Genomic DNA, 16,215 nt, shown 5'->3' with positions numbered 1-16,215 from the left:
ATATCGTTTAAAGTACAAATACCACACGTGTAAAAAAAATATATACTGTCTATCATACGTAAAAGTATCATCTGCAAAAATAAAGTACCAAAAAGAAATATGCTTGTCCTGCAGAAAAAAGTACCTTGACCTTGACTGACATTATTTTCACATTGACAAGGTGATTAATGGACTTGTGAAGAAGGAAAACACAACTTTAATATCTACACACAGTTGTGTTATAGCTGCTCAGCTGGTTATTAGGTACACCTGACAAAAACTGATGCAGTCTAATGTTGAGTTCTTGTATTATGTTCATTTCTATCACTGAGAGATGGAAGGAAACATATTTCTGTAAAGCGCAAAAACAGCAACAGCACAATTCAACTGCACCACAAACTAGATCTTACAAAATCATCAGGCAATTAAATCAACACCCCTCAAGACAGTTTCAACATAAACTGGACTTTATTCTTTTTATTAATGTAGGATTTATTACAGGACAGTTAAAGCCAACCAAAAGAAAAACTATCAACTGAGTGTGTGTATATATATATCTTTTTTTCTTTTATTGAATTGGGCGTCAAACCATCATTTAAGAAGAGTAAAAGTAACTAAGTTCAACTTGGCGTCAATCAAATTTAATACTTACAAATAACCCTAACCCTAAGTTTATTACAGTCAACTGTCATCTGAATAATAAGTGATAGAACCAGATCCCTAAGGCAGTGCTGCCAAGTTGTTGTTCTTGTAAATGACTTGTGGTAAAAAACTGTATCTCTCAGTTTCGTTTCAGCACTAAACTCCACCTCCTGTGAGGAGGTGTACCTGACAAACCAAACTCAGGGCAAAAGATGACTCACAGTAGAAATGTCCAAACTAGGCTGTAAACATTGAAAGCTTTATATAAAACAGTATATAGTATATACAGTATATCTTGTATTTGAGATTATACTGCAGAAAAGATTATGTCAAAGATTAACATGAATGTGTAAATGTGTATCGACAGCTGACGGCTTCTGTTAATTGAAGAATTAATTTGTTAGCTTTTTTGTTAAATTATTTTCTTACTGTATCTTTGTTGTGTCGAGCTTTATAACCTTTGCAGTCCACATGGTCAAGTTTCTCCTGCAGGTAGAACTGGGCCCAGTTGTGAAAACCCACGATCTCTTGGCCATGTGTGGTTTGTCCCACGAAAACTTGTTCAAATCCGCAGGAATCTCGTCTACAATGAAAATAAGGTCAGTTTATTCAGTTTATCATGTCCTCATTCGTCCTCATTCGAGAGCTTCTCTCCCTCTTATCTAAGGTTTCCTTCGCTGCTGAAACAAAAGATAGTTTCACTAAAGGTGAAACAACCTCCTACGCTCTTAAATAAAACAGTAAAATATTAAATATATGCACATTTTATGACATGAATATTCAAGATACTCTCGTATAAAAGTAACACATTTATTAAGTCCATCCAGTCAAATTCATTTTTATGTAAATATTAAATTTTGTTAATACTGTTAATAGTCTTTTAATAATCAAATTGTCTGATGACAACTAAGCATAAGTCCTGCAACCAATTATAACTATGAGATTAATTTAAAAGCTCTGTAAAGAATCAGGTGATTGGATTTTTTATTTAAGATATATTCTCCTATATTCCCAGATTTGTAATAGGCCTGATTTGGTGGGCTTTTATTGTGAGAATTATTTTGTAGCGATATATATCGTAGAAACGTGTTTAAAATAAATGTAAAGATGAGGGTTATGGTTGTTATCACATAAAAAAAATGTACTTTACACTGTAGCACCTCAATTTGTACAACTCCGGCTTTTACTTTGAAAACAACCCTCTTCCCAGACGAAGCGAGGTGACACGTGCGCATGCGCAGCCGAGGCACACGTTGTTGTGGACGTGAAAGTTTGTGAAGACGCAGACAATCGTGACCGAGCAGCTTGTTTACAGTGAAAAACACCCACAGTGTTTCTCCTGCGTGTGTCCGTGGGGGACGTGTGTGCACTGTCACTGCAACAGAGAGACACGTGTTACCCTGGAAACAGCTGAAGTTTGAAGGAAGCTAACAGGCGAGCTAACAGGCTAACTGAGCAGCAGCAGCATGGCAGCGGTGCTGGAGCTCATCGCCGGGAGCTACGAGCAGATCGTCTTCGGTTACCGGGTGACAACCGACGAGGAGGTAAGCTGCGTTGTTGTGTGTAATTGTGTAGTTGTTGTTGTGCAGTTGTGTGACTGATCTGCGACGTGTTTCCTGTTCTCTGGCTCTTAACTAACTGAAATGGTCACTTGAGGTTGATGGATGCTGCTGCTCAGCTTTTCACCTCCATGATGAATAGTTTGATTCTCTACAGGCAGATGATGGGATGTGTTTTCATGCATGAAGCAATAAAAACTACCGTTCAGTCACTTTCTCCTCGTTTCAGCATCTAACCCATTATTTCCTCTGGATGTTTGCTTTCTGCAGGAGTGGACGGCCAAGGCGAACTTCACACATCACGCCCACACCGCGTCCATATCGGCTCTGGCGGCCAGTGAGAGGTTTGTCGTGACGGGAAGCAAAGATGAGACCATCCAGCTGTACGACATGAAGAAGAAGACCGAGCACGGTGCCCTGCTGCATCACGACGGTGAGAATCCCAGCTGGATCTCAGTAGATACACAGCAGCAGACATTTTAAAGACTTCACCCTTGTAATCCCCACGTTGTGGTCTGAAAACATCTGGCTCACACTCCCCTGTCATCACGTAGGCTCCATCACCTGCCTGGAGTTCTACGGGACGTCCCATCTGCTGAGCGGAGGAGAGGATGGGCTCCTGTGTGTGTGGGGCACGAAGAAGTGGGAGTGTCTGAAGTCCATCCACGCTCACAAGTAAGTGATGTTTTTAAAGTGTGTGTGTATTGCTGTTGTGTTGTGTTGTGATGCACAGGAAGACTCAAATTATTCATCCTCTTGTTTTTCTGCAGAGGTCAGGTGACGTCGCTGTCCGTCCATCCGTCTGGGAAACTCGCACTGACAGTCGGGACCGATAAGACGCTCAGGTAAAATCCACAGCTCTGCTCTAGCAGCTGTTTCACTTAACAGACATTAATCAGAAGTGACGGTGTTACACATTTTTGTTTTAATCTTTTTAGAACCTGGAATCTGACTAATGGAAGATCGGCCTTCATCAAAAACATAAAACAGAGTAAGTTTCTATGAGTATGAACTGAGATATTTGTATGTTTGAATTGATCCTGGACTCATTTGTTTTCTCTGTTCACTTTTAACAGTTGCACACATTGTCAGGTGGTCTCCAGATGGAGATAAATATGTGGTGGTTGTAGATGACGAGGTGAACATCTACGACCTGGAGACGGCGTCTGTGACGGGAACAATCACCAACCCCAAAAGAATCTCGTCTGTTAAGTTCTTAAATGTAAGTTCTGTGACTTACTCTGAATACTTACACAAACTGTGGCTTCTCTTAGTGATATAGAGAGAGTCACAGTTGTGATGATTGTTTTACGATGCCTGGTATTGTAGATTAACAATATACCACATGTAAGATAACATGGATGTTGTATTGTTTGTTTTTCAGAACTCCCTCCTGGCCGTCGCAGGAGATGATGAGATCGTGAGGTTGTGTGAATTGGAAAAACTGAAATGCGTGTGTGAGTTCAAGGCTCATGAAACCAGGTAATTACATTTAATTGATCTATTTCATAGGTCCATCTCTGAAAGTTGATGTCTGAAAGTTTTTTTGTAAAATGTATTTTTAATTTGATGTCTAACGTTTAAAAACTTACACCAACTCTCCTTGTTGTGACGTCAGGGTGAAAGCAGTCGACAGTTTTATGATGGAGGATTACTGCGTGTTGGTGACGGCTTCCAATGACGGATTGATCAAAATGTGGAAGCTCCACCTTAAAGAGGCACGTCTGTGTTGTTGTTTGTAAACAGTTTGGGAGTAGAAGCCATTTTTCTTTTAGTTAAACCACATTTTTTAAACATATACATTTGCGGCGAGGGTGTGTTTAAAAAATCAAGAATTAATTAATCCGATAATCATTTATCAAGTGTCTCAAACAATTTCAACACTGTAAATTATATAACAAGCTTTCAATATACACAATTCTGTGAAACAAAGAATATTAAAATGACCCAGTTACCTGCTGAGCTGCCGATCATCCACTGACCAACCGCTGTCGTCCAACAGGAGCTGGAACCTCCCACCCTCCTCGTGGAAGTGAACACCACGGCCCGGCTGACGTGCCTCGCCGTGTGGAAACCTTCATCGGTGCAGCCGACCGCTGAGGAACCGGCAGCTGCGGCGACGACATCTAAAGGTGACGACCGGCAAACACGGACGTTCATCTCACAGGATCGTTGTGTTATTAGAGAGAAACTAGATACGAGCCGGGACAGGGAGGTGGTCGAGTTTGTTTTTGTGTTGAAGGGGGTTAAAAGTAGAGAAGAGGCAAAATGAGTACATCATGATCTCAACCTTTATATCCACCTCAGCTTGTCTCCACTCAGCAGTTCGTATTTACAGTCAATGCAGCTTGAAGTTAAAGAATCAGTGAATATTTACAGTGTAAACAAGAAAACAAGCTCCCAACGAGGACTTCTCTGGAAAAACAAGGGTTTTATGTTTAACTCTCTTCCACTAAATAACTACAAAGCCTCTATATTTCACGTCCTGGTTCTGTCTGTGTCTCGTTAACGCTCGTCACCTTCCTCCCTCTGTCCACAGAACTCGCTCAAGAGCTTTCAAAGACGAAGAGAGTTCGAATTGCGACGGAAGAAGTCGTTCTAGAAGACGAGAGCAAACCCAAAAGGAAGAAGAAAAAGGGCGGTGGAAAATGAAACGAGCAGCAATAAAAAAAACATCTTTCAAAAAGCTTTACATGCGCTGTTTTCTATATTTGAAAAAAATGTTTTTGTTTTTGTTAAACATGCTTGTACTTGTAATGGACACTGGGAGGTGCTACACACCATGTTTGGCAGCTTTCAAGATCTGACTGTGTTCTTGAGATCAAATATTTTTGCTGTCGATACTGAAAAGAAAAATTATATTTGTTAGATATCATTAGATTCCAGTTATCCAGCCGTCGTCCTGACTAGTCTCACTAAGAGTTACTATCTATATCAGAAGATTCACTAACCTACGTATCAGGTTTTCTTGAGTGGCCCTAAGTAAAGAGCAGATACTTGTGTCTGTTGTGTTTGCTCAGGTTCACCTGCAGGTTCTAACTCGTCTGTCGCTCTTCTCATGTCTGGTCTGGTTCTTTGTCAGGTTCAATAATCTTTGTTTTGATGTGTATGTTCATCTTTTCCCCCGTCTGACAATTAAAATCAATAACAATAAATAATCAGGCGTTAAATTATTGATAAAGAGCAGGAGAAATAAATAGAGAGTGAACATTTGTTTCACACTATTTAATCTATTTTCCCTTATTGGTGTTTGTCATTGTTCAAGTCCCCCCCACAGCTTTTTAGAGCACATCTATCTGCTGGTTACTCTGGGCTCCTGTTCCTGTTTTAGTTGAGTCTATCATATTATACTATAAGAATATCAAGTTCTTGTTCTTATATTGATAAAGCTCTTGATTAAAAATGGTTTGGAGTCTGTCCTGTCTCCAAATAAGAAAATATGTTGAATGAAGAATATAGCATTTTAATCATATAAACCATTTTTCAAATATTATTGTCTGTGTGTTTTATGTAAAACTTTCTCTGGTATTATCCTGTCAAGCATACTTTTATTTTGAAATTCTTCCGTATGACCCCGGAAGTGTAAACATTCAGGAGTTTGGAGAAACCAGGAGGTGAAGTGAAATGTTGTCTGTTCATATTAATATTTATCGATGAAAACCTTTGACAAATGTTCTTGACTTCGTCGATTTTAGCTCAACAGACGTGAAAGTGTTGACATGTGACGTTGACGTTTAACTCCTGTAACAATCTGGATCAAGTTCTAGATCTGATTCTGGTTCCAGATCTATAACTGATTCTAGTTGTGATTCTGGTCCTAGTTGTGGTCATGGTTCTGGACTGGGTCGGGTTCAGTTATGCTGTTCTGGTGTCAGTGGGGGGAGTCATTGGTTTTGTGAAAGCAGGTAAGAGAGACACAGAGAGTTACATGAATAACTTTAAATAACATAACTTTGTAGATTAAAATAACTTGTAATCACAAACTGAATATAGTAACATAGGTACACTATTTAGCAGAGCAGTTAAATTACAGATCAGTGTTCCTAATAAACTGGTCAATGTGTGTTCAATGTAGAAAATCAGATTCCAAAGTCAAAGTTGCTCATAAAAGGAGAGGGAATCGATTCATTTCAAAATAAAAGCTCGCCTTGTTGTGCTGGCTCCTCAGGCAGCGTCACCTCCCTGGCTGCCGGGCTCCTGTTTGGCCTGTTGGCCGCGGTCGGTGCTTATCTGGCATCTCAGAATCCAAAGAATGTGTGGCTGCTGCTGGGTGAGCTCCTTTAGTTTGTTAGTCTGCGACAGTGCGAGTTCACCAACACTAACACCCGTCTCCCTCCACTGATGAAACACAGGCACCTCAGGAACTCTCACTGTGGTGATGGGCCTGAGATTCATCAACTCCTGGAAGTTCATGCCAGCAGGTCTAATGACTTTATTCAGGTAAAACACCGTCATTACACATAATGATGATTGGTAATTAACTATATACACAACATGAAGATCACAGACTTCTGCTTTAAACGACCTCGAGGCAACTTCTTTAAATCTGGTACAAACATTCACTTGGACGTTGAACTCAAGGACGACCTGATGAGAATCTGAGTGACACAGTGACTTCATGAGTCTGGAACTGCTCTGGTTGGTGGAGACACACAACCACGAGGCGTTAATTCTACCTCGACCCTGATTTAAATGGTGTCATCTCTTTTTTTCAGCGGACTGATGCTGGTGAAGATCATAACTGGGATGTTGACGAGGCCACACGAATCCTGATAAATACTTAAATGGATATTTTCTGCGTACAAAACATACATTCCCTCTTTGCAGTCGTCTGTGAGAACAATTTAAGTTTAAACAATATTTTTATGGAAAAAATTCACCTTATCAGGATTATCTTTGCACAGCTAATTGTGTTTAAACCTGTTTGTGTACTTTAATAAGAAAATATACTTTATATCCGCACTTTTTCACTCCATTGAAATAAAACATTCACTCACTTCTATACAAAAATAACTACTTTGTCTCTTATTAACAATACTGATATTCTAACAATCATCCACTTGTGCAACACTGAATGATATCTAATAAAATGGCCGATGGAACCACAGTGAAATATGGCTGCTCACTGGTGGCAGCTCATGTCCCATCTGACGTGTGTATGCTGGGAGTCACTGGTGCTACCGGTGGCCTCCGTACTTGGCGGCCCAGTCGACTCGTCCGTGCACCGGCTGGATGTTTGGGCCCCGTGAGAAGTTTGTCTTCACTGTGGAGCCGGAGATCTGAGGATTCACAGATCTGCTCCTCCACTGTTCATACTCTGAAATGAAAAGTGTTGTTTAGAGGCTAAACATCCACGTGAAGCTGCTTCTCTTATGATCATGATGCAGATTTTTCTTTTCTTTACCTTCATTTGAGAGAGCCAGTTTATTTGAAGAGATCTTGTTCTTACACGTTTTGGTTTTGTGATCAGTTCTCAAATCGGCAGTTGAGGAGACATCGACTAAATTCACAAGGAAAAAATAGAGAAAAGGTTAATTTAACAAAAATCAGTTAAGGTTTCCAAAAGGCATCAGATCAGGTTGATTGAAAACAGACACAAGGAAAATCCTGGTTCCTTTCCACCTCCAGGGGGCGCTTTTTCCATAGTATGTAGGAAGAGAAAGCCAAAATGTTTTTTAAAAACTAACATGAAAAATAGAATGAGAGAAAACAAACATATGACAGTGAATTCAGGCCAGAAATGAACCGGGAACGTTATGGTTACGTGGTCGAGTCGTCTGACTGACACCAAACCAAACCAGCTCTGTCTGACCCTGACTTGAGAAATTGAGAGTCTCTGCTGTGACTCACCTTCGCCTTCGATGGGCACCAGCGTGTTCTTCAGTCGAGCGGCTCCTGGTTCACTCTTCTGAGCAGCTGATTTATTGGTCTTGGTTCGGTTGTTGGTGTTGCTCGGGAACGAGTCTGGAAAATACAATCAAATCCTTCACTGATAGAGTCCTCAACTTTTGCTTTGTAGTTTTCAAAATACAACGTAGAGACATTTGACACACATGAGGGACACAAACACTCATAAAACCCACTAAAACACAAACAGAATAACTTCTTTAAAAAATATATAGTGTTATATCAATAGCGATGCATCACATTTTACAAGCTGATTTGGCTTTTTAATGTGTAAAATCTTAATTTGCAAAGTAATTGCTGACTAAAGCAGTCCAACTAAATGTACCAGATTAAAACAGTAAGAAAGATATAAATACCCAAAGTAAAATACAAGTACTCCTAAAGTACTTGGGTAACTTAGTTGTTTTCTACCACTGCCTCTTGCATTAGCAGGTGTATTTGTGTGATACCTTTGGACAGATCCACTTCCTCCAGGTTCTTTTCCTTCAGAAGCTGCTTATCTGAGAGTTTGGGAAGAGCAGCATCTAAAATCACATCACAGCAGAGAGAGAGAAGAGGAGAAGAGATGAAGAGATGAAGTCCGACGTCCACTGAGCAGAAGGGAAATTTCCCTCTGAAGCTTTTAATGTGGCAAATAGATTAGAAGTTTTCATACCTTTATTAAGAGGGAGTTCCAGGCCGGTTCCTCTGGTTAAACACGAGTTGTCCCACAGGTTTCTGCCTGAGGAGTTGCTTTTTGGATTAATGCCTGAAAAAGACAAGTCAGAATAAACTCACTGTGCCTGATCCCACACTTAAACAACCCGTATCATATTTAGATTCAGTTCTGATGTGAAAAGTGTGAAGTTATAAAGCTGTTTGTAAATTGTTTGCATTTGAAAAAGTGTCGGTGCAGAGGATTCTTTGATTTCTCACCTGGCAGGTACCTGGACTGGCGGAGGTAGTGCTGCTTGGCAGACGAGGAGGTGGAGTCCGTTCTCTTTAGCCCGATGCCGCTCGGTAACTTTGCTACCGTGTTGCTCTTTGACTCTGGAAATCTAGAAAAGAAAAAAGGTATTATTGTATTTTGCCAAAAGTAATGATGACGACAACCTCTCAATATAAAGATCTCTCACCGACAGCCGTGTCCCTCGAGGGTCCTGTCCTTCAGGGAGCTTATGGTGGGTTTTTTGGAGATGGAAACTCCAGCGTCCGTGTCGTCACCGTCGTCCCAGCTGTCGACTGACTTGAACGATGTTTGACCCCAGCGTCTACGTCCGGTCCTGACTCCAAACACACTGTTCTCAGCTCCAGCTGCCGGCCCACGCTGTTTTAGAGGATTTCCGTGTAACCAAAGTTTTAAAGTCAAAATCTGTGACAATTCTCCTGAGAAAACAAAGTCTAAAACTAGCTTCACTCTCCCAAGATGAACAGTATTTTCATGTCAAGCTTCGATATGAACATATCCGGTGGGAAAACAATTCTAAAAGGCCTGACAAATTCATTTTGACGTTCAGAAACTGTACCTGAGTGTGCCAGCTTCCTGGTTGCTTGTTCTTCACCAGGCTGAGCGGCTGCTGCTGCCCCACTGTAGGATCTGTGTTGTCCTGAGGAAGAGGGATCTCCTGTAGAGGCCGGTGTGGAGGTAGTCTGGAGGTCTGTAGCTCCACCCGGGTCTTCCTCTGCTCGCTGGGCTCCAGGTCTGTCTTACAGAGGGACAGAGGCTTTGGTTCTGTAGCAGCCTGGGAAATCTTCGTCCGGGCCTTGTGCTGCTCCGAGAACTTTAAAGGAGCTCCAAGTGCCTGGCCGACATGGAAGTACGGGTACCGCAGAGCCTGGTGCACAAATGGCACAAACACAAGGAAAAGTTAGATCTCCCGTTACATCTTTTTAGTTAATGTTCAAGCTCAAAATGGAGATTTTCAAACTTAAACCATGTTAAAGTTTTAAATGTACCTGAGCAGCACTTGGTCTTTTCTCTGGATCCCACCGTAACATGTCTTTCATCAGCGTGATCGCCTCGGCGCTGGCGTTGGGGACCAGGGATCTGAGGCTGGTGGGGATACACTTAGGGAAGCGGAAGTTCATGGAGGAGGCCAGGTTGTAGCCGTCAGGCCAGTCCGACTGTCGAGAGGAGGAACGGGACGAGACAACAAGGCAGAGATCGTCAGTGAGTCTGCGTTCATGCCTCACATATGACTCAGGCTGCGGTGGCTCACCTTCCTCAGCGTTCCCAGCACCTGACAGATCTTGAAGACCTCGTCCACCTCGCTGTTGCCAGGGAACAGAGGTCTGAGGGTGTACAGCTCCGCCATGATGCAGCCCACCGCCCAGATGTCGATGGGGGAGCTGTAGGAGTTGGACTTGAGCAGAACCTCTGGGGCCCGATACCTGGAAGAACCACATGGAGGGATGTTTATGGAACATCTGCAGGAAGACATTTAACTCTAAGCTTTGTCTAAGTTTGAATGCAAATGTTTTATTTCTCATTTCATAAGTTTGTATTGGTCAGTTAACTGCATTTCAAGACAAGGATCATTAGATTTATTTTTATTTTATACATAATAGATGTTTGTCTCTGATCTCTACATGTTATCTATCCCTGCAGACAGTTTTATTCTTATTTTCCCAGGTTTCAATGTCTCTGATCTTTCCGTGTGCTCACAACTTTTAGAATATTACATAAAAATATAACAGCACTTTGGATACTTCGGATAATCCAGTTGTTTTATATAGAACTATTCTACTATAGCTGTTCTACTATATAGAACTAAATAACAACATAGGTTTGGTTTTATTTGTAATTTGGTTGAACCAACTATTAAAAAACAAAAACACAAATATATACAAATATTTTTACTCACTAACTGAATGCATGAAAGAATTTTTTATTTCTGTCATATGAAAGGTGAACAATCCTAAACCAGATATTAAACTGTGTTGTCATCCGGAAGATTAACATTGACATTGTGAGTATTGGAGGTAGCAGATTAATGCTATTATGTGGGATAAATAGAGGAAATCAGCTTAATGAGCCAAAGTAATGACAACATTGATTATCTGCTGTCTGTCTGTGTTCCTCTCTGTCCCCTGAGTGGATTTACTGTACTTCTCCCTTGTCAGTATCAATTACGTCTCCCGGTTGTTTAAATCTTTAATCTTCTCGTCTAAGTGATTCTACTGCAGGAGTCACCGTGAGTCAGAAGTTTGAATCAGGTCAGACGGCCACCTCAGCTCAGATTTCACATTATATATATTATATATTATATTGTATATGTATTATATTGTTATTTCTTTAATCTACATGAATTATATGGATACTAACACAATTTAAAAATCTGTCTCACCATCTCGTGGACACGTAATCAGTGTAAGGCGGCTGGGAGCGGATTTCCCTCGCTAGGCCAAAGTCTGCAATCTTGACCAGCTGTGGGCCCATGCAGAGCAAATTCTCCGGCTTCATATCACGATGGAAATATCCTGAAAAACCCAAGTCAGCCAAATAAAACTTCTACGACTACTGCAACCACTACGATTTATACTTCAACAGGATTCACTACTGATCAGAGTATCAGAGTTTTATGAAACAAAACTCAAGTTAAAACATCTCGGACCAAATAAGATGATTTAACCAAACACAGAGAAGTCAAGTGTTTAAGGAAAAGAAAAGAGAAAGACGGGAGGGGGGGGAGTCTCTTACCGTGTTTATGCACAAACGCTAAACCGGACAACACTTGGAACAGAATGTTCCTTATCTCATTTTCTGAAAACATCTTATCTTCCCTGGCAGCAGCAACGTGGGAAAAGACAAGAGACGGAAAGAAGGAAAGAAGGAAAGAAGGAAAGAGAGGATAAAGAAAATATACACTGTGCAAACATCATGCCTTATTGAAATATCATCAACACCCACATGCACTAAAAACACTGTTGGTTTTTATTCAAACATTCCTCTTCTCACAGGAGAAGTGACGCCCGATGTCTTATCAGCTGTCCAGCATTTATACACGTTTTAGGTTTGGACATGTTGTTTTCTGTTTAGTCATTCACTCTGTGCATGGAGACACAGCTGACAGCTTTATAGCACAACACCTTAAAGAAGAGATGTTTTCACCCGTCTGGACTGAGAGGCCTCGCTCAAGTCACCTACCATGTTTGTGAATAATGGACAGTCCCTGTAATATCTGAAATGTCATGTTTCTGACGACTGACTCAGGGAACAACTTGTTTCTGCAAAAACAAAGACTGACACATTATGACTCAAGCCGACCCAAATAATTCTCACATTCCCGATGCTAATGAAACCCACACGGCAGGATTATATCACCAAAATAACTCACATGACTCAATTAATGCGTAAATGCACATCTAACATGTCCGACGTGTTCTCACCGTTCTTTCATGAGCTGATAGAGGTTTTCTTTCATGTACTCGAAGACAAAGTAGAGGTGGTCGTTTTCTCTGACGACTTCCTTCAGTTTCACCACGTTGGCGTGGTTCAGCTTCTTCAGAGACTAATAACACAGAAGTATTTATGAAACACGTAAAATTTCATCGAGACATTAAAAAATAATTACACGGGATAATTCCAAAATAAAATGTATCATGTCTATGAATAATAATGAGTCTCACCTTCACTTCTCTCAGATTCAAACACTCGTCCCAGGAATAAAACTTCCTCTTCATCCTGTTGAAAAAAGAAAATATCCTCATCATGCTATTTCTAATATTTTGTGTCTTCACTATAGGATCTAAACTCTAGTAGTAACTTGTTCTGGTTTAGAGACCAGTTTCTTCAGTTGTCAGTATTTTAAAGTGTTTGTGTGTTTATGCTCATATTAATTAAAATATACAATCCATCACAATACAGTGAATATAAGTACAAAATATCATCCTCAATAAAACTAACTTTGCAGCCTTGTTTTCATGAGACCTTCCCCTCACTCTAAGAGCAACACAGTGCACTTTCACTCCATTCACTGTCACCACCAGTATCAGTTTACACTATAACCTTACATTTACAAACAGTGCCTGGTGGAGCCTCGTAAAACATTCATTATTAATTTCTCACCTAAGACAGATACGTGAACAGCTCAACGTTACAAATACTTCTTATGGACAAGTGAGTAAAAGTACTACAAGAACCTGCATGAGTTGATTTTCAAAATAATCCTAATTTCTTATTATTTAAATAATATTTCCTGCAAGAGAATGCAAACAAAGACAAAAGCCTTGATGTTCTTTTTTTTTCTACATGTGAGGATGCAACATGTCTGAGCCTCTGAGCACCTTGCAGCAGCCGCTCAGGATTTAATCAGCTCACCACTGGGACACAGAACATCCCAGTGTGTCTCTGCCATGTCTGTCGGGGGCCAGACTCGCCTCTTAATTGCCACCAGCTCCCCGGTGTCGTTGCTCTTTCCCAGGAGCACGCTGCCGTACGTGCCGTCCCCCAGCTGCTTCAGAGTGGTGTAGCGGTTCATGGTCCACAGGGAGCCCTGCCTCTCCTGCACCGAGGAGCCGTCCCACACAGTCCAACTGTCGGTCATTGTGAGCACGGCAGCATCCCGCCACAGATCAACCACTTATCTGCCCTCTGCTGTGCTGTCTCCTCCTGCCACTGCAAACTCACTCAAAGGCCTTGAAGAACACGAGCATCCATCCCCCTGGCCTTCCTCCTCCGGCCTTCCCTCTGCAGAAGATGCTGATGTCTACCTGGCGAGGGAGAGTGGAAAGGTGAAGCTGAGACAGTCCTGCCTGTTGCACGGTGTCCCACCCGCCCTGAGCTGTAAGCTAAGCCCTCACGGACAGAGGAAGGGCGCTGCACTGTCGAAGGGGAAGTGGATTAAAGTTGACATGAGCTGAAGAATGTGTGCCAGGAAGCTGACGCAGAGGAGAAGCTGCAGACTGAGTAAGACAACAGGAGCGTGCAGCAGCTTTTGGGTTTTGAAACCGAAACTTTTCATGAATTTGATCCAAGAACAGAGGGTTTTACCTGCTTCTGTCCAACACCGGTCACATAAAAGTGAGACAGTGATGCCGAAAGGTGTTAGAACTATTTAAACTTATCTGTACTCACGTGTTTCTGAGCTAAACTATCAATTAATACACTAAACTCTTTCTAAATCCAAGCCTGACTGTTTTATAGTGTTAAAGCTTCTAGTAAAGAGCTGTCAAGCAAACAATATATGATTTTATCTCTTTGACTGTTACATAGACTTAAATTCTCATTGACAGGGAATGTTAGTAAGTTCATTTCAAGGCAATCTTTTAATACTCTCACACTTCTATTTCTCATTTTCTGTTTTATTCTCCATGTAACTTCTTTTTGTATTATCTTATGTTGCTTTTACAATTTGTCATCGTGCCTTTTGTAGTTTATTTGAATTGCCTTGTTGTTGAAATGTGCTACACAAATAAACTTGCCTTGCCTTGTGATCTACGATATAAAATGTAAAATACAATATTGAAAGACATCCCATGATATGTTTAAGTACTCTTTTTGCATTACATACCATATCCAAAATAAACAGTCATTTTGAAGTCTCTTTAAAACACAGAACCAGATTCTCTTGACCAATATATGCACTTCCTGATTTCATTCTTCTAGCCAAGCTACTTTATCAACTCCTTTTCTTTTAACCCACATTTTGCAGCACACAGGAGTGGAAAGTACACCTCGGCTAGACTCGAAGTAATTAGGGCCAGTGTACTTAGAACTGACGTAAGACTTCGGGTCAGATGAGGCAAACTATCACAAGTGTAGACACTTAGTAAGAATGACAATGCTTTTTCAAAGGGGGAAACTAACCGGTGGTTTCATATTTCATTAAAGAGAACAGCTCGAGGTTGTGAGAAATCATGGGCTTTAACAAACTATAAATGTGACGACTGATGTTGTGATGTGATGATCATCACATGGCGACTAGAATTATTGCCATTTAGATTTTCTGCCTTAGATTGACTCATTGTTTCAGTTCTAGAAAAATTGGATTAAGGTGCAGATGCATTGCAGCTCTTTTGCAAAGGTCAGAGGTCACACAGTCAGACACTGAGGGGGTTTACCTAATGAAAAACAAACATTCTGACTTCAGGTCTATTAAATGAGCCAAACATTCAGAATTTTAGATGTAAGTTCCCCTCTCGCTCCTTGTGCCCTTTATAAAATGTGTCTATTCCCGTATGCATACCTGTATTTATCTATAGTTATTTGTTATTATTAGTTTTCCAGTAGTTGTCATTGTGTCATGCTGGTATTTTTCAGAATTATTTTGATGTTCTCACTGTTGTATTCATGTTGTTTCCGGTGCAATGACCTCGTTAGCCAATTTGTTGATATAAAAACTATTAATAGTTGTATTTGGACTTTACAGCCCTGCTGCTTCAATCTGGTTATACAGTGATGACCTGAGCACATAAACTGACATTAGACGTTCTTCACTGTCCTTTCAATAATGATAATAATGTTGACCAATGTGTAGAACAGAAGACTGTACAGACATTAAACAGACAATCTTACTAAATGATGAGAGTCTAACATATAATATAAGTAAGAATGAAGAACCGTGGACCTACCACAGGAGATATAACCGAGCTGTTGATGTTAACACACAGTGATGCTCTCAGCTCCCTCCGTTGCCAGGGACGGCTTCCTGTCTCCTTGGCAACGCAGAGACTTCCAAAATAAAATGATAATCATAACAAATCATAATCTACTTCCTCCTGAATTATGTGTAATGTAAATGGTGTTCAATACACTTTATTTATTATATATGTAAAATTATTCACAATAAAAATCGAATTATGTATATTTTAAAATAGGAATATAATAAATTATGTAATAATATGAATAGTTAATGTGAGACATTACAAGATAATGATATCAGAATGTGCCATATCTATATGTTTTGTGATGAGAAAAAAACACAATTGTTTCCAAGGTTGAGAAGGAACTTTGAGACTGAAGGAACTTTTGAAGAAGTCCATGAAGTGTTCAGAGACAAAGAGGAAAGTTTATCATGAAGTAAATAAGCAAAGTACATCAGCTAATGAAAATCATGTGATACAAAAATAAAAGCCCCAGAAAAGCCAATATTGGAGTCTTGTGATGGGATTGTTTTGTTAAGTTTGTGCAACTTAAAACCAAATGCAG

The 16,215-nt window shown here is 40.5% G+C and overlaps 3 protein-coding genes across 4 annotated transcripts; 2 read left to right on the top strand and 1 right to left on the bottom strand.

The window, feature by feature from the left end:
• Nucleotides 1–1,839: 1,839 nt before the first annotated feature.
• pak1ip1 (PAK1 interacting protein 1) lies at nucleotides 1,840–4,867 on the top strand. 2 transcript variants are annotated; one of them, XM_034612472.1, is made up of 10 exons: nucleotides 1,840–2,165; nucleotides 2,451–2,613; nucleotides 2,735–2,855; nucleotides 2,951–3,025; nucleotides 3,119–3,171; nucleotides 3,257–3,402; nucleotides 3,565–3,662; nucleotides 3,799–3,898; nucleotides 4,183–4,312; nucleotides 4,720–4,867. In XM_034612472.1, the coding sequence occupies exons 1-10, from the start codon at nucleotides 2,088–2,090 to the stop codon at nucleotides 4,830–4,832; spliced, it is 1,077 nt and encodes a 358-aa protein (XP_034468363.1). In that variant the 5' UTR covers nucleotides 1,840–2,087; the 3' UTR covers nucleotides 4,833–4,867. The 2 variants fall into 2 exon arrangements, with proteins under 2 accessions (XP_034468363.1, XP_034468364.1); XM_034612473.1 differs by having other exon boundaries at nucleotides 1,843–2,165; nucleotides 2,454–2,613.
• Nucleotides 4,868–5,873: 1,006 nt separating this feature from the next.
• LOC117777663 (transmembrane protein 14C-like) lies at nucleotides 5,874–6,982 on the top strand. The gene is made up of 4 exons (XM_034612486.1): nucleotides 5,874–6,085; nucleotides 6,349–6,450; nucleotides 6,533–6,620; nucleotides 6,896–6,982. Exons 1-4 carry the CDS (start codon nucleotides 6,010–6,012, stop codon nucleotides 6,951–6,953), a joined length of 324 nt encoding a protein of 107 aa, XP_034468377.1. The 5' UTR covers nucleotides 5,874–6,009; the 3' UTR covers nucleotides 6,954–6,982.
• Nucleotides 6,983–7,048: 66 nt separating this feature from the next.
• Nucleotides 7,049–14,339, bottom strand: LOC117777664 (serine/threonine-protein kinase MAK-like). Its single transcript, XM_034612487.1, has 15 exons — nucleotides 13,446–14,339; nucleotides 12,696–12,750; nucleotides 12,456–12,577; nucleotides 11,767–11,849; nucleotides 11,414–11,546; nucleotides 10,286–10,457; nucleotides 10,023–10,190; nucleotides 9,593–9,901; nucleotides 9,203–9,393; nucleotides 9,003–9,124; nucleotides 8,743–8,835; nucleotides 8,537–8,611; nucleotides 8,031–8,144; nucleotides 7,585–7,680; nucleotides 7,049–7,497 (listed from the first exon to the last, which is right to left on the bottom strand). Exons 1-15 carry the CDS (start codon nucleotides 13,610–13,612, stop codon nucleotides 7,358–7,360), a joined length of 2,040 nt encoding a protein of 679 aa, XP_034468378.1. The 5' UTR covers nucleotides 13,613–14,339; the 3' UTR covers nucleotides 7,049–7,357.
• Between the last annotated feature and the right edge of the window lie 1,876 nt (nucleotides 14,340–16,215).

Source organism: Hippoglossus hippoglossus, chromosome 17 (genome assembly GCF_009819705.1).
Source record: "Hippoglossus hippoglossus isolate fHipHip1 chromosome 17, fHipHip1.pri, whole genome shotgun sequence".
In the NCBI taxonomy this organism is placed as follows: Eukaryota; Metazoa; Chordata; class Actinopteri; order Pleuronectiformes; family Pleuronectidae; genus Hippoglossus; species Hippoglossus hippoglossus.
This window is presented reverse-complemented; position numbering and strand designations above follow the sequence as displayed.

Coding starts and splice junctions, on each gene's coding strand:
- pak1ip1 (XM_034612472.1), top strand. CDS start 2,088: ATGGCAGCGGTGCTGGAGCTCATCGCCGGGAGCTACGAGCAGATCGTC. Junction 2,166..2,450: donor GGGTGACAACCGACGAGGAG/GTAAGCTGCGTT, acceptor TGCTTTCTGCAG/GAGTGGACGGCCAAGGCGAA. Junction 3,403..3,564: donor CGTCTGTTAAGTTCTTAAAT/GTAAGTTCTGTG, acceptor TTTGTTTTTCAG/AACTCCCTCCTGGCCGTCGC.
- LOC117777663 (XM_034612486.1), top strand. CDS start 6,010: ATGGTTCTGGACTGGGTCGGGTTCAGTTATGCTGTTCTGGTGTCAGTG. Junction 6,086..6,348: donor CATTGGTTTTGTGAAAGCAG/GTAAGAGAGACA, acceptor CTGGCTCCTCAG/GCAGCGTCACCTCCCTGGCT. Junction 6,451..6,532: donor GAATGTGTGGCTGCTGCTGG/GTGAGCTCCTTT, acceptor GATGAAACACAG/GCACCTCAGGAACTCTCACT.
- LOC117777664 (XM_034612487.1), bottom strand. CDS start 13,612: ATGACCGACAGTTGGACTGTGTGGGACGGCTCCTCGGTGCAGGAGAGG. Junction 10,458..11,413: donor GATTACGTGTCCACGAGATG/GTGAGACAGATT, acceptor TGGTTCTTCCAG/GTATCGGGCCCCAGAGGTTC. Junction 7,681..8,030: donor GGTGCCCATCGAAGGCGAAG/GTGAGTCACAGC, acceptor TTGTGAATTTAG/TCGATGTCTCCTCAACTGCC.